General features: G+C 39.1%; 1 protein-coding gene across 5 annotated transcripts in view; it reads left to right on the plus strand.

Annotated features, from left to right (window-relative positions):
* ABCB5 (ATP binding cassette subfamily B member 5) overlaps nt 1-19319 on the plus strand; it is a 36621-nt gene extending 17302 nt beyond the window's left edge. For 4 of the 5 annotated variants that reach the window (XM_015853839.2, XM_015853841.2, XM_015853840.2 and 1 more), the window contains 15 exons: nt 828-998; nt 3199-3360; nt 3578-3817; nt 4893-5039; nt 6768-6872; nt 7644-7721; nt 8756-8839; nt 10715-10918; nt 11733-11833; nt 13068-13208; nt 13600-13756; nt 14786-14983; nt 15888-16094; nt 17084-17230; nt 17770-19319. In XM_015853839.2, coding sequence (XP_015709325.1) covers nt 828-998; nt 3199-3360; nt 3578-3817; nt 4893-5039; nt 6768-6872; nt 7644-7721; nt 8756-8839; nt 10715-10918; nt 11733-11833; nt 13068-13208; nt 13600-13756; nt 14786-14983; nt 15888-16094; nt 17084-17230; nt 17770-17967 — 2340 coding nt within the window. In that variant the 3' untranslated portion in view covers nt 17968-19319. The other variant, XM_015853843.2, reaches the window with a different exon arrangement.
* The last annotated feature ends 3308 nt before the right edge of the window (nt 19320-22627 follow it).

Below are 22627 nucleotides of genomic sequence, written 5' to 3' on the forward strand. Positions count from 1 at the left end.
AAATGAGGAGAAAGGAAGCTATGTTGCCATACAAACTGATCTCACATAGCCTGGGAGGAGTTGGGCTTTGAAAGAGAAGATGTAGAAATCCAGTATTTTGTCAGGAGCAGCCTGTGCCTTCAGTAGAAAACAGGAGAGGGAAGTGAACAAGTATGCCCTGAACCAAGACTGGATTTAGCAGCTGAGTGCTTTGGCTTTCCCTAAGTTGATATTCATAGCTTTGAGCTCTCTTAGATGCTTTACACCTATTAGATTTATGCAAATATAAATATATGTGTGTATGTATATGTGTGTGTGTGTATGTGTGTATATGTATTTATGTATATATTGTCCTTGGCAAATGCAGAGATGCTTGTCATGGGAAAAATCCAGGATTTAAATAATTCTTAGGCAAACAGTGAAAACTGGGAGTTAAAAGAAACATAAGTTGAAATGTTGACATGTCAAGTGTGTAATGGGGGTAGAAGGGCTTGGTGAAGGCCCAGGCATATGGATATAGTGTGCCCCGGTGGTGCAGTGGTAGGAATGCCGCCTTGCAACACCGAGGCCCGGGTTCGAATCCCCCCTGTGGCGCAAGTGGTAGAAGTGCCGCTCTGCTACACAGGGCTCGAATCCCGGGGGTTGGACTCGATGATCTCTAAGGTCCCTTCCAACCCGCACCAGACTATGAGACTATGAGACTATGAGTTGTGTGTTTGCTCGGCTTTTCTTTAAGTCAGACAGATAATTATATCTCTTGTCTAGAAACTGGGTGCGAATAGTAGTGCAGAGAAGCGGGGATTTCTTTTGAGAGGTGTACCAATTTCTGTTTTTAACCTCCTTCTCAGAAATTTAACACCATGGTAGGGGAGAGAGGGGCACAGCTGAGTGGAGGGCAGAAGCAGCGAATAGCAATTGCCCGAGCTCTGGCAAGAAATCCAAAGATTCTTCTTCTGGATGAAGCTACATCCGCTCTAGATACTCAAAGTGAATCTGTAGTTCAAGCAGCTCTTGATAAGGTAAGAGTCATGTTACTGAAGCTGTCAATGACCATGAAAATGTGCAGTAGCAATTAAAAACTAACATAGAGTTTCCAGAGCTACTTTCCATTGGAATCATGAAAACAAAATTTAGATGGATGATACAGTCTTGGGGTAAAAATGGAATTTAAAACAGTTCTAATTACGAATCATTTCATTTCTCTTTATTAATTAGCAATAATATCTAAAAAAAAAAACAACATTTATACTCATGCAACTAGAACCTATGCTTCCTTTTCAAGTCAGATGTTCATTTGTTGGTGAAACATGGTTAGCATGTTATGAAGGCAAGGCGTGAGGATTGAGTGGTCTTTTTCAGATAGAATAGCAGGAACATATAGTGTTCTTTATACTGGTCCTTTGTTGTACAGCTGCTTCATAATTTTCAGAAAGTTCTTGGAATTGAGCCATTTTCTTTATTATAGAAACTGAATGCACATCAGACCGCACACAGAGCAAAAAGCAGAGACACTTACTATATCTCTGTCCCTCCCTTTCTTTTTTTTTTTTTTTTTTTTAATCAGCCCACTGCTCTAGGGCAGACAGTACTGCAGAGCAGAGCTGCTGGGTCATACCTGTACCTCTAGACCCCCCAGCTCACAGTCCTTTCCTCACAGTCCTATTATACGAACAGTTTTGACCAGGATACAGTGGAACACAGGCACTTTTTAAAAATTAACAAAAAACAACCCTGCATGGCTGGACTGGAGTGTTGTTCCATGTCTCAGATAATTAATGTTTTAGAAACCTAAGTGAAAAATCCTGCCTTTCATTTCAGTGGTTATGAGCAGAGATATGAGTTACAAGTATGGCTCAAGGGTAATACAGAACTTATCCACCTGCCTTGCCAGTCATTTTAAATCTGAGGTAATATGTAGCTGTTATGTTCACGTCACTGTACTGATGTTATTAAATCTGAGATAGCATGAAGATGCCAAAGTAACATTCATCTAATCTAACCTGTGTAGGTGATACTATTGCTATGAAGAGAAGCAGTATAAGGTCTCTGCTTCAACTATAATCTAGTTTTCTTTTGCATGTTCTTTAATTCTATGAGTACACACTAACTTCTTCCAGAAGCTCATTGTTTGATTTAGTGGATAACAGAGATTGCCAAATTAAGGCAATTGTTCTATATGCTGTCTTCCCAGCACACACCAAAATTAACACTGAATCATAGGTTACTCATCTTTATACAGCTGTTTGATGTCGATCTATGCAGTCTCTGAAGGGGATTTATGAATTTCTTCTCACATTCCCTTAATGGACAAAGTGGTACTAACATTAGTCATTATTTCCACAACTGAAGAGCTATTAACCTCAAACACACCCCACTTTTGTGCAGTTGTATGCAGATGCATATGGTGTGATGCTTTTTGGATAACCTTTCATCTTGCTGAGGTATTTTGCTTGCTCTAATCACGAGTCTCATCTTGAGTGATTGAAGATTTTGCGCTTCTACATATTAGGAAGTAGAGTGGAAACCACCCAGAACTGACCTGCAAAGGCTTGTAGTGACTCACATCACAACACTGAGCCCCTGTACAACAAGAATCCAAATCTCCTTAGAGTTGTTCATCTATTGAAGCTGTCATCTTCTCCAAACCTTTCTTCCTGTCCTGGTGCAATGTACTTGAGTAGCAAGTAACTTCCAGCAGTTTCCATGGCCACACAGCATACTTGTTGCACAAATACCTTTTGATTTCTTCTTCCTCCAAATCTCTGCCTGCTCCAGGCATCAGCAAGGAGGGAAGTCATTTCTCTGGCAGCAGCAGTCTGGCATGTGCACAGTCACTGTGTGAGAGCTGTGCCTACAACGTGGCTGCATGTGGGAGCTGCAGGGGGTTGGAGCACATAACCTGCAGACTGATGCTTTGAACACTCTGGCTGCAAAACTGAGAATGTGTTAGTTGAGCATTTGAGAAGTAACTTATTTCAAAGGAGGGGAAGAGGGTTTTGGGGAGTGACTAAAACACCTTTCTGACTCCAAATGTGTTTTGCCACTCTGCAGTTTTCGGTAAGTCTTTTCAGAAGTCATGCAAATGTTACAACTCCTAAAATATACTTGTACCTTTTGTTGTTTGATTTTTTTCTATTATAAATGCCTAAAATAACTTTGATTTATTTCAGTCGTATTTGTGCACGTTGTAATGTAAACTGCTGTTGTTTTATCTGCAAGGCTCGGACTGGACGTACCACTATTGTGATTGCACACAGATTGTCTACCATCAGGACTGCTGACACTATTGCTGCATTTGAGAAAGGCATTGTGGTTGAACAAGGAACACACAGCGAACTCATGTTGCAGAAGGGAGTCTACTATTCTCTTGTAATGCAGCAAGTAAGGGCAAATCATTTACTGTTTTTATCCATTTCATCAAGCTGTGTCATGTCTTTTGGATGCTAGCCTATTGCTGTGTCATTACACACCAAAACATTTGGCCTATAAAAATCAGTGACCATTTGTTTGAAGCAGCAGCAGTCATGAGAAACAATTTTCACTCTTCTTTCTTCCTGCTCCAAATGTTTTATGACCATGTGTCCTGAATTCTCACCAGAGCAGTAGCAATAATGTTCAAGATGACGGTACTTCAGAAGAAGATGAAGAAACTGAAGTTGAGGAATATGAGGAAAATGACAAAAGTAGTTCTGTGGAGAAACTGAACCTTAAAGATGACTTTGAAGAAACTGTGATAACTGGGAGAGGCAGCATTCGTAGAAGATCCAGCAGATACAAGAGCAAGAGGTCCTCTTCTAAGAAAAAGTCTTCTAAAAAGAAGAAAAAAAAGGAGCTGGAGGTTGGTATTAAAACTTTCACTTACATTTTAGTGATTGTATGTAAGCATAGTCATAAAGCATGTAGTCTTAATTAGTTTTGTATACTGACAGTCATGCAACCCTTTCTCTGATCCTACCACAGGCTGTACTCACCAGGTTGAGTATTTGTCCCAGGAATATGAGGCAATCATGTATGTATTAGCAAAACTTCACTTCAGTGCTACTGATGCAGTGAAATAAAAGTGAAGTTGGGGAAAGTTTTGCTGTTGATTTGTCAAGCTTCTTAAAACTAGGAATGATATTTCAGTGTCAGCTCTGCTTTCTTGCAGGCTTTCAATCTCTGGCTCAGTACACACTCTCAGATTTCAGTTCTGGAGATTTTCATTCAAATAGTACATTTTAATTGACCAATATCAAACAAGAATAAAAGTCATGAAATTTGAAAAGCAAACTTTGATTTGTCAAAATCGAGTAAAGCTTGCTGACTGCAGTTTATAGGAGAAGAGTTACAGTGATCTCTTCCAAAACTCCTCCTGCAGAGGTACAGGCACTTGAATAAATCAATAAAGCAGAGCAGGGATTTTTTTGTACTTTCAAAGGAGATACAGGCTGACTCACTATTATACATGCCTCTTTCTTGCTCTTGGTGATGATGCATAGATTACATCTATACTCAATTGTATTACTGCCAGCCCACTAGTATTCAGCTGACCTGGAGGGATTTTTTCTTGGCTCTGAACAGGAAGGATTTTAGTTCTTTATAATGATGCAGGTGTTTAAGTTGCCATTCATGCTGACCTATCCCATCTGACTTTCAGTGAACTGTACTGGCTGTCATTCTCCCCTCATAACTTAGCTGTTTGTTACGTTTTTGCCTTCACACTTTTGCCTTTTACAGTGCTGTTGAAATTCTGGAATATGGAGAAGCAAAGCTACAGATCTCCAGCAGGCTCACTCACTTGGAGTGCACAGAGAGGGGTTTCAGTAGTTTATGAAGACAGTTCACTGCTCAAAATCTAATGAACTCCTGCTGCCTGGGGATTTTCATGTTCTGCAAATTTCCAAGGAAAACTTGCAGTCATCTCTTTCTTGTAGGAAGAAAATCTCCCTGCTGTGCCTTACTCAAGAATCCTGGCTCTGAATAAACCTGAGTGGCTATATGTACTGCTGGGAGTAATTGCTGCTGCTGTCTCAGGTGGGGTCCATCCTGCATTTGCTGTTATATTTGGAAAAATCATTGGGGTAAGTTTTTGCAAATGGGCTGCAATCTTGAACTTCATTCATGCTCAGCCAGTTCTCTGTACGCAAGGTTGGATGGGACTTGCTTGTGTAAGTTTGCTTCTCCCAAAGTTGTCTCAGATGTCCAATAGCATGTAGGAAGGTGTTGGATTTTTTAAGGTCTGTTTTTTAAGGTCAGCCTGAGTGCTGGAGAAGGGATAGGAAGTCTGAGCATGCACAGGTTGTAGTCTTAAAATGGCAAACATCCACAATGACCATGTGTGCCCCGGTGGTGCAGTGGTAGGAATGCCGCGTTGCACCACTGGGACCTGGGTGTTCGAATCCCCCTGTGGTGCAAGTGGTAGAAGTGCCGCTCTGCAGCACAGAGGCTCAAATCCCAGGGGTTGGACTCGATGATCTCTAAGGGACCTTCCAACCCACACAAGACTATTACCTATTACCTAAGAAGGCACTGATGACATGGAGTGCTTCTCATGCATCCTTTTATGCTTGCTTGGGACAGGTGCACTGTCCCAAGGTGGTAAACAAGCAAGTTTGCAATACCAAGTTTGGCAAAGATAAGTCTGAACTAAAAACTTCCTTGCAGTTTTTCTTGCAAGACTGTCGTGTGAGAGAACACAATCTCATATTCACTGATATCAGCCTTCAGTGGGTTATCATAGTGATGGACTTGAACTACAAGTGTTTGAGACACACCAAGCACAACCCAGAAAGTCAGTGGTTTGTTTTTTTTTTTGTCCTTTGCAAGGCTCTTGTTCATTGCTGGTAAAAAATGTATAGCTAGTTATGGTGACTGTTGACAAATAGTGTTTTGTAGCTGAGAATTTGCTCTATGAGATGCATCTGTTGTAGTTTCCGTGGAAATAAATAGGAGGCATTACTTCCAGTACAACCTACATGCATTCATTACTGTTTTGGGAAATTGTTTACTGGTATTTTCCTGATAGGTTTCGTTTGTCTTCTCCAGTTCTTGCGTGTTTGGATCAGAACTTCTCTCAAATTGAAATGTTTTGTCTATTTTCCAATCCCCTTAGGTTATGTATTAAAGCACATGTCTGTCTTCTAGGACTCAAGCTGGTCCTACAAATTTGTTAGGTTTGCTTCAGTGGTGTACAGACCCTTTGCTTAAGCTTGCCCCTGGAGCTTTTGATATTCTTTCTGTTTTTAACTTAAATTCTTAGAAGATAGCTCAAATAAACCTGGAAGGCACTGATAATGGACTTTGAAAACAAATTGCTGCTTCACATTATGAGGGGAGGGGATTTTCCTGTGTATTTCCTACCTCAAACTTTGAAATTTGCCAACACAGGTACGTTGACCATCTTGGAGTAGATTGGAAAGAGAATCTGAAGGAAAATGATAGGATTTCTAGGCAGCTTGATGGCTGATGGATTCTGTTGTTCCAACAGAAAAATCATCTATTATTTTTCATCAGAAGTGATCCCCTAGAGGCGGGGTGCCATGTGACTGCACTTGGCTGACAGAGGAAAGGAGGAATATCTGGAGCTGGTGGAATGACATAGTGAGATGTAAGCTAAACAGAAAGCTGAAATGTTTTCTGGCCTTCAACAGAAAATTGAGTGCAATCTGATTTCAGGATCCAGAATACATGCTATGAGAAATTAAAGCAGACAAGTTTCTTGAGATGAAGGTTGGTTTATGTAGCTGGCAGTCACTGCATATATACTCATTTGGGGTTTGTTTGTTTGTTTGTTTGTTTTTCCTGCACAGGCTTTTCAAGAAACAGATCCAGAAAGGAGGAATAAAAACACTTTGGTGCTTTCTCTAATGTTTCTTTTACTTGGAGTGATTACCTTAGCAACATACATAATCCAAGTAAGTGTCACTATGCTGAAATGTTAGAAGTTCTTAACTCTCCAGTAGACTGCAGGTATAACTCATTTCAGTGTGCTTTGAGATGCAAAACATCAAGCAGAGCTTATGAAAACATGCACAAGTGCCAGGGATTTTCCTGAGATGCATGATTTGTATTGATGTACTTAAATATATGACTATGTTTTCTGTTGGTTTAAATAAACATAGCTTCACTGAAAGCAATGTGGATTCAGTATGACTGAAAACATTGAGAGCCAGGCCACAAAAGTCAAAGTCTGACATTTCTCATTGACAATTTGCAGACTCTTGCAAAGTAAATATAAAATAGACTCTTATACTTGCAGAAAGCATTTTTCATACCATCAAAGAAACACATAATTTGCTGTCCTCTTTCTACTCTTCCATAGCTTGTAGGAAATACTGCATATTGATGTCCATACCATAAAGTGCATTGGTACGACTGCTGCAAGTGGTTGCCTCTGGCAGTGGTTGGAACAGAGGCCAATAACTAGATAAGCTGATTTATCCTGTAATGCTGCTGAGGCATATGAATAAGGCATTACAACAAAGATCCTGCCTTCTTTGTCATGTTGCTCTCTTTCAGAGGGAAAACAGAGTTTCAGGTTCCAGGAATGCGAATTGCTCGCTTCCCAAGACTTACACAGGCACAGATGGTTTTAGGAGCCTTTTTGGTGTAATTGCTTTTATTGTGTGGCTTTATAAACAGAGATGAAGCATCAGATGAGAAAGTGTGAATGGTTTTTCCTACAGGGATTCATGTTTGGAAAGTCTGGAGAAATACTAACAATGAGACTGCGGTCTTTGTCCTTCAAAGCATTACTTCAGCAGGTATGAATTATGCAGCAAGGGTGTCATGAGAGCTAGATGGCTTTTGCAGGGCTTGCAAGGTACTTTTTTGCCACTAGCTTAGAAAAAATACAACTTTTCTGAGTCTTCTATTACACATGCAGCACAGCTCTGCTGCTACAAATAGTCCAGTTTTGAAGTACTGTCATTGCAAACATGAACATTTCTCACATGCTAATGTACATGTGTTTTTCAGCTGTTTGTGTTTAGCCATATTCCTGCAAGAATGACTGAAAATTTAATCTCCACTTGCTTGAATGATTATGATGCAAGCATATAATGTGTGGACTTAACCATAGGTTTAAATGTAAATACTGCAATCAGTAGCAAATAGGCAATCTGGTTGATTTTTTAATGCAAAAATTCAGTTTATTGCATCAAGAATTAATTGAGAAGAGTGAAGTTACTTGTATTAAGCACTTCCTGTTAATCAGTTCATGCAGCTTCATGTTGCTTGCATGTTTTGAGAATGCACAACTTAATGCACTGTGCACCCACTGGGAGCATCTGGCAAGTGCCTGGTTATTTACAGAGTCAACTGAAAGGGAGTAGGTGAGGGAAAATTCAAGTGATTAAAAATAACACCCATAGCCATTGGGAAAAACAAGAGGAAATAAAAACCAAATCTACAAATATGCAGATTTGCAGCCTGTAAAAAGAGATTAATGCCTTCAGTCAAAGGATAAAAAGGTATATTATAATAAATAATAATAAGGTATATTATAATAAAACTTGTCTGACGTTTGGAAGAACCTTACATTGCTTTTACATTAATAACACTTTTATTGTTATTCTGCTGGGAATATCTAATTTTTCACACTCTTTAAGTTTTTTCCTTTACTTGGAAGGTTATTAGTAGTATTAGTAGTAGTTAGCCGTCTCTGATTTGTACTTCCATTTCCCTTTATGCTACTTGATCTGGAAACATTTAGTCATTTTACCAGTAATTCTGATTATCTGAAACGTTATAAGAACACATAGCTTTGTAAAACAAAAAAATTATAACTGTTTTGCAGGAAATTGGATGGTATGATGATCAGAAAAATGCTGTTGGAGTTCTGCTAACTCGACTTGCTACAGATGCTTCCCAAGTCAAAGGGGTAAGTTGATTTTTCATGTTAGTTTTTTTTTTAGTATTTTTTTCTTTACCAATATTAGTTGCCATTGGCAAGGGATGCTGAGATTATTTCAGAACACAGGGTAGTAAATCTACCCCCATAAGCTGATGGATACATTTAAATGTCATGTTGTTGACACCATAGGAATGAATTCTTACTGGTAATTTGAAATCTATTAAAAATGCAGCAGATATTCATGACTTTTCATTTCCCCCTTTGCATATCTTCAAACTAAACATAGAACTGTAGACCATTTCACCATGCAAGGTGAAGTGTTTGTGTGCTGAGGTCTGGAATCGGTGGACCCCAAGTTTTAGCATCAGATATTGTATATCAATGGGGTGTCTTGAAGGCCACAGCTGCAGATGCTGCAGATCCCTACTGACCTTAATGAAGAAAAATTTTTCCTGTCCCTTACCAAACATGCTTTACACACAAGGAGGCCAAATGGGAAGAAATGACACAGTATTAATAAAGAACACTAGAGAAGGAAATACGCAAGAGAGGAGATGACTCATGGTACTAATTTTAAATAGGAGGACCCTGGACATGGGCAGGAGATCGTGGCAAATCCTGCACAGTTCCAGCACCTCCTGCTCATTTCACCTGCATTCCTTGTCTTGCAGGACTTGCAAGAGAGATGTTTGCTATTTTTAAGATGATTTTCTTTCTTTCAAACTTGTAAATCAAAAACTCTTTAGTTCTTGTCAGTAGATTTTTGTTTGTTTTCTGTCCTTCTTCCTTGTGAGTTAATGTTGTTTGTTAACAGCCTTTGACAAAACTTAGTCGTTTGTGTCATTTAAAGTTCCAATTCAATGGCTTTGAACTACATCACCATGCAGGGCAGAAGTAGAAAAAATAGGTACACAGGGTCATCTGATTATTAAAGCCAACCAAGGGCATGACTTTTTCTTCAAGGCTAGTATGTTCTCTGGAGCACTCAGTGTGTCAGTAAGTGCGTGCTTCGTGCTGTGCTGGCTGAAGTTTCCAAATCCATCTTTATGTGCAGTCCTTGGAACATATGGCAGCAATTCACCTTGGCATTGGTTTAATTATTACTATTTTAAATTGTATTGAACAAGAAAAGTCTTTTTAGGGCAGGAAAGTCTTTGGCAAACGAAAAGAATGTTGTCTACTGCCCAAGGATTTTTGTTTTTTCCATCAAGCCAAATTGTGGAAGATGAGCTGTTTCCACAGGGCTATTTTCAAACCTTTTTTCTTCTGCATGTCAGAACCCATCCTGATGCTGGATGCAAATCATGTCTCTTTTCAAAGTCTCTAGGTGAGAATGTTATGCAGGCTGAGAGAAGATAGGAGTTCTTCAGTATGAATTAGTATTTTTTCCACTAATTTACTGCTGAGATAAGGCATTTCTGCAGTGTGTCCAAATTGAGTTTTGGGTTCCCAGAAGAGTAGATGCAGCAGCACGAGGACCTGAGGATGAGTGGTTTCTACTGCTGCTGATGGAATAGCTTAATGGATGGCTATCAATGGAACAAAACTCTGTTAACCTAAAGATGGGCTTCCAGCCTGTTTCCCTGCAACAGAGCTGCAGTCTCCAGAACCTTGGTTAGTGAAAGAGGTCTTGCTGTGTATGTCTATGACAGTATGTGTATTTCTTTAGACAGCTGGCATGAGCAACTCTTCCTTAACCTCAATTGAAGGCCTGAATGCTGGCAGATAAGAGGAATGTTGAAGAACTCTTACATAAGTAGATGTTCATTGTCAGTGCATGTTACCACTCATGATCTAGTTTTCCAGCTGAATTGCTGGCCTTGCATAAATAGTAATTTCAAGTGGTGATACAACTAACAGAATCTAATGATATGTATTTTGGGGTTTCTGGGATTTTCTTAGGCAACTGGAAGCCGACTTGGACTGATGACTATGACTGTCTTTACCCTTCTGACTGCCATCATTATTGCTTTTGTGTACGGCTGGCAGCTGACTTTGCTTATCCTGGCCTGCATTCCTTTCGTTATTGCTGCAAATGCTGCAAATGTTAGCTCTGTGTCTGGTCATGCAGCAAAAGATCAAAAAGCTTTGGAGGAGGCTGGAAGAGTAAGTTCTCCAATTTTAACTACAGGGTTATGGTGTGAGATCACTTTTAAGGACAACATTGTTGCTATATTACAGCTGACTCAATTATCTAAGATAAATGAAGTGAAGAGGGGAGGGGGCAGGATGGGGGATGAAGGGAATGTTTATATATCCCTGAGGAAAGCAAAACATAGATAACATAAAACATCTGTAAATAAAAATGTGTTTGAATGCCTCCATAGCAGATTTCTGGGCAGGGGCAGCTGTAGCAGCAGCAGCTACAGAACTGCTATGTTTTGGGCCTGTGCTGTAGCTGGAAGTGTCGCAGGGCTCAACTGCCAAACACCAACCCAACTTTTTTTTTTATTATTCCTTCATGAAATGCAAACTATGTACATATAAGGTTGAGGGTACTACTTTCATTTACCTGATAGTACTTTTCCAGGAGGCAGAATTGCTCCATGAAAAAATGCACGTTGTCTAGAAGATTGGGTTTTATTCTTATTTTATTACATAGGGTTTATCTGCTGGGATTGGGACTTATGGGATAGGGGAAGGGCTGCTGGCACTTCCTGTGTCCTGACCAAAAGGTTCAAAACGGAAGTACTTTGTCGTTTTCAGCCTCCCCTTGTCTTGTACTCACCTGGGTGTAACTTCATTGCTGTAGGCTTCAGTTCGTAACAGGTCTCAAGCTCTTTTCCTGAAGTAAATACTTTCTGATCAAAACCAGTGAATGTTGGAAAAGATCAAATATTTGAAAGATATATCATAGACTGAGGTTGTAAAATAAAAAAGGTAATTTCTTATATATTTATTTTTTAATCTCCCAATTTAGGTTTCAACAGAATCAGTTGAAAATATAAGAACAGTTGCTTCACTGACCAGGGAAGAAGCATTCTATGAGAAGTACATAAACAGTTTGAATGGCCCATATAGGTGGGATCTTTTTCTTTAATTCTGCTTATTAAAAGTTTTAAACCTTTCATTTTATTTTAAATATATTTCTTGCAAGCTATCCAATACCCACATGATTGGGAAGGTTATTCTTTTCCGTATGTGTGAAATTTTTTCACTAGTTACAATTTAATATGCTTTCTTAGATGCAGTATGGAGAAAAACATTTGCAAGACTTGTCCTTTCATTATTTGGATGCTTTATAAAATGCACTATTTTATACCATTTGCTTGTGTGTACATACAACATAAGACATCTGTTCACTCAATTTCAGTACTTTCGATTAATTAGTATTAACTAAGGAATGGACAGTCAGTTCACATACCGTACTCATTACAACACAAATCAGTTTTATTCTATTTGTGTGACTTTGAATCCTCGAATGAACTTCATATATTTCCTTTATTTGAGCCCCTGTGTGCCACTGACAACTCTGCTGAAAGGCATTCAAATCACCAGGGATGTCAGATTTTTCTTAACCCATTTTATTTAAACAAAATAAGATCTGGTTTGTTTTTCTCTCCTTTGAGGTAAAAATATAAAAGATGGAATGAAAATTATGTACTGCATGAATTGTCATCATCCAAAGCAGTGTTAAAATTCAATATCTGGTGAACTAGTATTGCCCAAGATGTAAGCAATTAGCTTGCCTGGACTGTTAGATGTCTCTGATTTACTGCTCAGACTGGAAAGAAGATCTCCGTTTCCTTAATGATCATTCTAAAACATGAGGGCAGAGTCCTCCTGACTGATCCAGTGTGCACTGAATTAGCTACACCAAATCAAACCTCTCTAGAAAGACAAATTGAGAGAGGCTTAGTCTGAATCCTTGTGGGAAAACTCAGCAATATGTCCCTGTTCCAAACTGGGATAAGAGGTCTCTGCATGAATAGGAAGGCCTGGCTGCAGTCTGTAGGCCTTAGGCTGGGCTGAAGCCTGCTTTAACTACTATATATGACCCAGCTTAATAAAATGTGGGGTTTTGAGTCTGCTCCTGCTACAGGAAAGTGAAATGATCAATTCAAGATAACATAACTGAGGATCTCATTACTCCAATTTTATGTTCTAAGGACAACTGCATGTCACAGCGTAGGATGCTTTTGGGGTCAGAGTGTGCTGCTTGAAAACTTTAACGCAGAAATCTGATCATCTCCCAGCCACTGTCTGTTGTTTCTGCTTTGCAAATTATTTATGGAAAAATGTCTTCTTTTCACAGAGATTCTCTTAAAAAAGCCCCTTTGTATGGATTTACCTATGGAATAGCTCAGTCTGCAAACTACTTTGTTAACGCAGCAGTCTTCAGATTTGGGGCATGGCTCATTGCTCGTTGTTTGACTAACTTTGAAAATGTGTTTATGTAAGTATCATTTGTGAAGGTAAAGATGGTATATGGGATAATGATTTCAGTGTGTGCTTATTTAATCTGTTTACAGAGGTAATGGAATGTGGAGACTCCTGAATTTGCAGTCCGATTAGGAGAAGGGTTGTTTTAAAGAAAGGTTCCACTGCCCAAATGCACACTTGTGACTACATGCTGTGCATCATCTCTGGAGTCTTTACTGTTTCGTGCTTCTTCCAAGCAGAGGGCTTTGCATAGAGAATGATGCGATTCTACTATTGATCTATAAAATAGTAATTAATGACATGTCTAAAGAGGCTAAGAACTTTATTTTTGAAGGTTTATTTTGTGTGTGAAGAAAACAGCATGTTCCACCAGAAACAATTGATTCTTTATCTTTCGTTTTTAGAGTCTTCTCTTCTGTCATATTTGCAGCTATGAACGTTGGTCAGTCTGCTTCCCTGGCACCAGATTATGGCAAAGCTAAAGTTTCAGCTCAAAGAATCTTTCATCTTTTGGATAGAAAACCTCAAATTGACAGTTACAGTGAAGAAGGTGAAAAATTGGTGAGGTTTTTTCAGAAAAATCTTGCACGACATTATTAGTAATGCTTTATTGTCTACAGCTGTATTCACACTGCCTCGTGTTTTGTAGGGCAATACTAAAGACAGACACTGTATAACATAGTGTTACTGCCTTGCTAGTTTTTTTCTTAATGGCCTTTCTGTGCGTGTAGCCTTAAACGTGGTTTTGCTCTCAATGAGTCTAAAGATGATTTTTCATTCAATTGCCCTTCATTTTAAATGGTTTCAGGAAAGTGTTGACAATGTCAGTTCACAGTTCATTGCCTTTGTGTAAAGGTTTACAGGAGAAATAAAATACAAGTGCAGTTTACTGCTGTTATTGTAGATAAGCAAGAGAGTAGTTTTGTCTGAGAAAGAACAATTTTGCTGAAATCCATCTTCTTACAACTGTGGAAGCTCTTATAAGAGAAAATGTGTTCTTGGGAAGTCAAAACTAACCTAACGAATAGTATGTTTTACTCTAGAGGTTTAAAATGTCTCACCTCTAAACCAACATTGTCATTAAGGAAGCTGATCTCGGCAAATAAACTAGAAGCATTTTGTGCAGAAACTTGACATGATGTGGAAGGATTACATTTGCACATACAAATCAGAATTATCTCACTTGTAGGTGAAGATTACTATTTGCAGTGTGAGATCAGGAAAGTAATTGTGATAGATCGTACCAGGAAAAGTGTCTCAATTAGGTGTGTAGCAAATAAAAAGTACAAACATTATTTGTGTAAAGATACTCCTTTTGAAAGCTGAAGTGAATATAAATACAGGTGAGAAACGCATAGGACTGTTGTTCCAAAAGGATCTTGTCATTTGCAACTAGAGATCATCCCATAAATAGCAATAGTAAACTTGATCCAATATGTAATTGCGAAGAACAAGAAAATCTATTTCAAAATTGCTATTCCAAACTTCTGTGCCAGAATTCTCATTCAATGCTTGTAAGACTTGGCTATTTATCTTGGTTAAAGCTAATAATTGCTAATATAATCATACAAACTTTCTGTTACTTTTCAGAGTAATTTTGAAGGCAACATTGAATTCAGAAACATCCATTTTGTATATCCAACAAGACCAGAAGTTCAAGTTTTGCAAGGACTTAATGTGAAGGTTAACAAAGGACAAACTCTGGCCTTAGTAGGAAGCAGTGGCTGTGGCAAAAGCACATCCATTCAGCTCTTGGAGAGATTTTATGATCCTGTGGAAGGACAAGTGGTAAAATAGGCTTGTGTGGCTATTCATAATTGTCGAATCTACAGAACTCTTCATCTTATGGGGCTTCAGGGTTCTTAAATGATTCTGGCTATGTCTCTGGAGAGATGCTTCATAAATTAGTTGTGGGTTACTGAGGCTGCAGCTGTAGACAACCTCTAGACCACTGTTGCTGCCTGCCCCAGTACTAGCATGTGTGTGTGGCTAATGTGTGGGATTGACACAGTACACTGGTTCAGGGCACTGGTACACCACCAAGAATGGTAGTTTCAGGCTACATTGCCTCCTCAGACTTCTCAGTGCCTGATCACAGTGGGGCAGAGCACTCGCATCACCTGCATGACTGTGCGCAGGCCATCTGAGAATATGAATTCACACATTAGAGACAAAGATGCATTCTTCACACAATACAAACCTAATTCCACAGCATGACAATGTGTCACTGCAGGAAGGATGTAGCAGAATTTTTTATGCATTCACTATTAATGCGTTATGGAAGATGTGATGAAACCTTCCTGGTGGTTTTAAGATTGAGTTAAAGGCCCACATTTGAGAATATGTATTGTTAATTCAGCTTTTTAAGGACGAGCTTTACCACAAGGTTCTCAGTTCTGCTTGGTTTTAGCAGGGCTAGAAGGATTGCAGGAGCAGCCAGTGATTGATACATGCTCCATACTTCTATCTGCTGGAAAACAAAAGAAAAATGTGAAATTAAAAAATAATGAAAATAAATATTTATCCATAGCGTTGGTTTTGCTCCACTTCACATGCAAAAATAACTTGATTTCATCTGGGAATTTAACATTTAACAGGTTTCCTGATACAGTTTGTTTCCTGTTTACATTATGTATCTGTGGATGAGCTCTGTAGTCAATTTTGTGTCATTTTTTTCTGTTTCTCTTTCTAGTTAGCAGATGGATTTGATACCAAGTCTTTGCATTTACAATGGCTGAGGTCCAGGCTGGGTCTAGTGTCACAGGAGCCCATTTTGTTTGACTGCAGCATCGCTGAAAATATTCAGTATGGAGACAATGATAGGCTTGTTAGTCAGGAGGAAATTGAAGAAGCAGCTAAAGCAGCAAATATTCATGCCTTCATTGACAGATTGCCAGAGGTGAGAAACAGCTGTCTGCTCTTCACAGTGTGGTTTAGATGTTTGGAGTGACATGGAGAGATCTAGGCAATACAAAAATCAAAATGAAAACACATAGTTATAATTTCCTTTATATGAGGAATATGTTTTAAGGAAAATGATATTTTAAAATATCAAAACATGTGTTGTTTAACATCCCTGCTGGATTGCTCAAATAAGTCAATGCTCAATGAATGAAGTGGTAGACAAAGCAGAATGAGTGGGGAAAAAAATGAGGATGCTGTACAAGCATTTCCTCATATCCTCATTTTTGTAATATTATTTTTCCTTCTGTAGCTGAAACTTCTCAAATTACTTTAAGATGAATTTTTCTAGAATACTTCAACAAAACTAAATGTTTTCTTTCTAATTGGATGGGCATGAGCAGGGAGTGTTTCTTAAAATACCGCGTGTTAATAAATCAAAAATGAATGGCATGACATTTAACCTTCCTGCCTGCAAAGAATTTAGTTCTAACAAGGAAAAATGCTTTGATGGTTCATTTTCACTGTAGTTCTGCATAACTGAAAATGATGTCACAGTGATGAAAAATACTATAGTTTTGTCACTACTAATAACATTTGAGATTCTTTAGTTGTTCACAAGTAACACAGGATCAAGCCCTTGATGTATCTGTCAGGAAACACTAAGTATATGGTTACTCTTATGGTCATACAGTGATGGCCAAATGTCTGGGCACTTTAACACTGTATCACTGGCAGTACCATTCAAGAGCTGCTCTAGTCTTTGAGGAAGTAAATTTTCAGATCAAGTATAAATATGTGGCTTATTATACAACCATTCATACTGGAGGTGTTTATCACACTTCAGCTGTATTAAAACCATTTGTACTATGCTTTCCTGAATCTATCGTAATTGTTTTTGTAGCTACATGTGAATCTTTACTTTTCTCTATGAGTATTTTCAAACCTTTTTTTTTGTTTTTTTCCTCCTCCCCTTTAAACATGCAGAAATATAATACTCGGGTGGGTGAGAAAGGAACACAACTTTCCGGAGGTCAAAAACAAAGGATAGCAATTGCTCGAGCTCTGGTTCGTAATCCTGCTGTTCTGCTTCTAGACGAAGCTACTTCTGCACTTGACACAGAGAGTGAAAAGGTGAGTGCTGTTCATATGTGGCTATTGTACATGGCTAGTTGCTTTTTTCTACAATAAAATTTTAAGATATTTGGCATAATGTGATGCAGTTGTTCAGCTGTGGGGGGAAAAAAAAAAGCAAATGTATCACAGCAGCATTTCCATTTTAGGCTGTAAGTTTAAAAATGTTAGGAAGCTGTGCATAAGTTAAGTGGTAGATTCTTTTCAATTTAAAAAAAAAAAAATAGCTTTTGGAACAGTAAAAATGTCAAAAAGAAACCAAACAACAAAGCCACCTAAGGTTATATTCTGTGGTTTTTCTATTAGTTGTGTTTTGATAGTAAATACTGAATTTGTGTTTTGACACAACTTGTGTTTTGACACAACCCAACTGGCAATGATTTCTCTCACTGAGAGAAACCCTGTTAAGTAAAGATGTCCCACATATGCACTTACTTTATAGGAGGTATATTCAGGTGATAATAAGAGTAAGAAACCAAATGTGTTTCCTACATCCAAGGCTGTACAAGTGCTAATGGCATTTTCACATCTGCATGCAGATTGTTCAGAAAGCTCTGGATAATGCCCGACAAGGTCGAACCTGCATTGTAATTGCACACCGCCTGACAACCATACAGAATGCAGACATCATCGCGGTGATCCAGAATGGCAGGGTGGTGGAGCAGGGCACCCACAGCCAGCTGCTGGCAAAGGAAGGACACTACTATGCCCTTGTAAATGCACATGTCTCTAATTAGTGCTGTTAGTAGATTTTTGTTGTTATTCTTTGTTTTTCCTGGGAAAGCTGACAGAAATAATATTGTCTGTATCTCTGCTGATGGAACAGTGGCTATGAGGTGTGTAGTCTGGTTGCTCTGCCTGGTGTAGTCCTTGGCCTGTGTACCTAAAGAAGAATATAAACAGTGTATGCCCATGGGTGATAGGTACATGTGGCATTCTAGTGGCTGGGCAGTTGTAGGGACAGTGCTATCTGGAAAGACACAGACCTGGAGCCATTTCAGCCAATCCACCAGTTCAGGTAAGGGAACCCAGATTTTTGTCCCCTGAAACTCTGGCCCATGTGAGTGGGCACAGATCAAGGGTGGTCCACAAGTGTGGCAGTGGCTAACTGTCAAGGATAAGCAGAGGGCTGCTTGTGCTTGCTTCTTTTGTGTGTTTTTTGGTTTTTTTTTCCACCAAGATGCAGCCATGAAGTTTTCTTTATGCTCTAGGAACTGTTGATTCTCACAGATGACATTTGAAATAAAAGCATTTCTATCTCATTTAGAGAGAAGTGGTTATTTTTTACACTTCTTACCGTACTTCTAATGTTACTCAGCTTCACATATTTTTTGACGATTCAGTGTTGTATTTCAGACGATAATTGTAATAGTGGAAAGCCTTCCACAGAGTAGTATATTTTCCATAGTTTATCAGTGTCTGTTGTGCTTTTCAACTGCAGTCATTGGGGTCACTTCAAAAGTCTTGTAGGAGAGAGCTAAGATGGCTGCTTTGGAGTGGACTCACTGTTACATTCCCTTTTTCTTTGTTTTATTTCTGCACTGGAGTTAAGCAGTGGATTCGCAGTTTAGGGGAAAAAATACCTTATTGCTTAATCCACCAAGAAGAAAAGAGTGGTTGTTGCTTTGGGTTGGATGTGTATGTGTTTTTTCATTACAATTGTAATAAATTGCAACACTACAGAAACTTATTCATTTTCTACTACATTAACAAGTAAAATGAAGTAAAAACAGGAAATTATTTTCTCTATATAAATATAAATAGCAACCATTGCGCTGAATCATCTAACATCTGCGACTGGTTAATGGAAGATCTTTGTGGAAAATACTGCATTTGCATCCACACAGATAACAGAAAAATCCAAAATGTGCTTCCTACCTCCAGCTTGGAATTATTTAGTAAAATGGGGGCAAATTGAAGGAAATATTCAGTACTGGACCTGAAAGGTGCTAAAACAGTTTCACCATGATCAGCTTAGAAAAATAAGTTCTGTCAATACTGTGGGGCTTGTGTTTCCCCTTCTTGTCCTCTCTAAGGGTAAATGTTACCTACAACTGAAATAAAAGTGATTTGCCTTGCATTGCTTTCAGCATGTTCCTCACCGCTTTTCATGTAGAGCGTTCTCATGCTCCAGTAGCTGGACAGTCTCAATACCATCTATGTATTTTAGAGATAAACAAAGGAAGGTCTTGAAGTGAGATGCCTGGCAGCACCATGTGGAAAAATGAGCTTGCCTTTTGGCTAGGACCTAAAGGAATAGGTGCTGCTGCCATGACAGAGGGAGCTGCTCTGGGCCATGGGCTCTGAGTGGTGAAAGAGCTGTGCCTATCAGTATTTTACAGACTTGACTCAGTAAAAGGATACTAAAAATTACTAATGTTGTAGCCCTATTTAAAAGGTCATCTGCAGATTTAAGAACACCAGCAGAAAAAAACAAGCCCTACACATCAGGAAGGAGATGGTGGGTAAGAAGCAGGGCAGAATTCCAGCTGTCTCTAAGAATGACAGAGCAGCACACTACTGAATGCCTGCAAAAATACAGAGTGAGCAGGGTGACTTTACTGATTCAAGGGATCTATAAATAGATTAGCATGTTCAGCCTGTAGGCATTACTAACAAACTTTGTACTCAGATGGTTTGTTTCAGATGGTTCATGTCACCTTCCCCAGCTAGTTCCAAACATGCAACTGGCAGACTGGCTGTGTGCTAGTTAAAAGCAGATATGAATTCAGAGACAAATACATGTTAAAAGCACCTTTTCAACACTGGCAAGCTGGTATAAAGATCAGAAGAATAAACTCTGATGGGGAAAATAAAAGGCCTATGAGCATACATTTTGAAATCCCCCTCACTTTCTCCTTTGTTGCCATCTACCCCAGCTGCTAGAGTTATACTTCCCTTATCCCTGTACAAGTAGAAGCTACATGCCCAAAGTAAGGTGCTGGTGATGCCACCATGGGCATCACCCCTAAGAGTGTCATGAGTATAGTGATGAAGGAAGAGCATAACACCAAGGGCTTTGTTTATGAACAGATGAGAAACATTCAGCCTACATACTTGCTTTATGCCAGGTCTGCTAAGCCTGCTAGAGAATTAATGTCTTACCATGCTCCAAAGCTGAGAGTTGAGACTTCAGAGAAGGCATTCACAAGGAATTTTGGAGGCTGAATTGATGGTGTCTTAAATTAGCTGTATAGTTAAAAAAATAATTACTGACAAACAAACTGAAGCCCCTGAGATGGGATATGGAGTTGACAGAAAGGTGTGAACTAAATGGTACAGGAGCTGATTACCCTTTTGGCTTCAAAGAATCATTTGTTCTCATACAGGCATTGGAGCTCAGGGGTCCCAGTGGGTGTGGACATTCCCTAGTTCTGGGCACTCTATTTCAGTTTGAAATACATGTCAGCAATTGAAGAATAGTGTTGTTTGCAAAATAGTAAATGAATATAACATTTACCAGCTCATGGCTGGCTTTTTTTCCCCAAAATGTTTACTTTCTTCTGCAGCCTATAAGATTTCAATTTAAAAGCATCTAAAACCAGTAAAGAAGTGCACAGCCTCAAAACAACATCATTTGATAATCCTGATTGCATAACAAAAAGAACATTTTTCATGAAAATTGCTATTCTCAACCCTTTTCTTTTGGGATCAGTCGAAATACTAAACCAATGTGTCTTTTATCTGTTTCTAACTGGGATTAGGTTTATGAGCTTAATACAAACTCAGAGAGTTTGCAGAATTCCATTAAACTGTAGCAGGTGACAACTAACTTGCCCTTCCTTTGCTATAATCAATAGACATCGTACCTCTGACTTTTTACTTACAAGTTTGCAAGTGTGATGTTATCAGGCACAAGGAGAGCTCATGGGACCCTAGTCACAGTAAGCACTAGGGAAGTTCTTGTCACACCTGGGAGCAGGGTTATTTCAAAGTTAATTGTAGGTGATTTCACTAATTAATAAGGGAAACGTTAAGAAACTATGCAGGATTGTTAAGGTCTGTTCACTTGACATTGCTGGAGGGTTTTAAGTGAAACTGCTTTCCTGGACAGAGTCAGCTCTAGGAAAATTGCTACCCTTGTAGCAAGGGTAATAAAAAATAAAAAGCCAGATCTTGAAGTGCTAAATCCCACCATATAGATATGTGCAGGACAGATGATAACCTTCTTTCATTACCTTCACTGAACTTGTTTTCAGACATCCAACACGAAGAATTTGGCTGTTTGAAGATTAAACAGCTTTTCAGGATGGCTTTTGCAACCCTCCCTACCACGAGGAAGCATTTCACAGCAGCGCTACAGTTCTGTCTCAGTGTAGGGCTCACCCACTCATTTTCATACAGAGATAGATACGGTCAAAAGCAGAAGAGTTCCCACAGGCCTTGGAGCCATGGTTGTGGCTTGCCAAAAAAAAGAAAACAATGTGACTATTTTTCCAAGCTTTTCTGTTTGATTAAATAAGAAAAACGTGGGTTTGTAATCACTAAAGCTGTAGCCATGTTGCATGTGAACTGGTAAGTGAAAGCCAGTATGTTACTTGGCCTCTTTTTGTGCATCCATGCTTCTCCAAGACAAACTTCTCTAAAAACATAGTTTATATAAGACCTAAGATATTGAGGTGTACCTAAGTTCATAGAATCATAGGGATTGGAAGGGACCTTCAGAGATTATTGAGTCCAACCCCCTTTTGCAAGTTCCTCCAAACTATTAGGGGCAAAGATAAATAGCAAGGCAATAAGGCCATCAGCAGCACAGAGGTCCTTCTTTTAAAATGTACTTGAGGGACTTATTTGTTACATCTGGATCCTTAGGTACATGCAAAGGACTGGGTTTTCTATCCAAAGGTAGAAGATTCCCATGCACTGCTATTCTCAACCAAATTCCAGCTGCCCTATATGCCTTATCACAAACTGCCCGTCACTTCAACATTTTCCATAGTTACAGCTCTGACTGGCTCTTCCAGCTACCTGAGCTACTTTCTCTCCACAAGCACCTGCCCTAGCACTCACAACAGATGCTGTTCTGTGATACAGTGTGAAAGGACAGACAGAGATGAAGGGGAAGTGACAAAAGCACTAGAGATGCAAAAGGATTACTTTCTAAATTCAAGGCTGTTTCTCAGCAGAAGACTGTCACTGCTCTCAGTAAGTGAATCATTTACAGTGGATTGTTTCCATCTACCTCTGTGGTGTGCTCTGTCAAATAGCCTGCAAGCAACTCTTAGCTACCTGAGACCCTAGCAATCATTTTGAGTTTTTATTTCCTACCTGGTTCATCAGCAGTTATATCAAGAAACTATTTTATGTAGCATGTCTTTATGGAAATAAATAATAATCTATTTTGCCCTTTGTGAAACTCCCGCACCCTCTCTGGTTATCCCCAGCTTGTCCAACTAC

Source organism: Coturnix japonica, chromosome 2 (genome assembly GCF_001577835.2).
Source record: "Coturnix japonica isolate 7356 chromosome 2, Coturnix japonica 2.1, whole genome shotgun sequence".
Classification (NCBI taxonomy): Eukaryota; Metazoa; Chordata; class Aves; order Galliformes; family Phasianidae; genus Coturnix; species Coturnix japonica.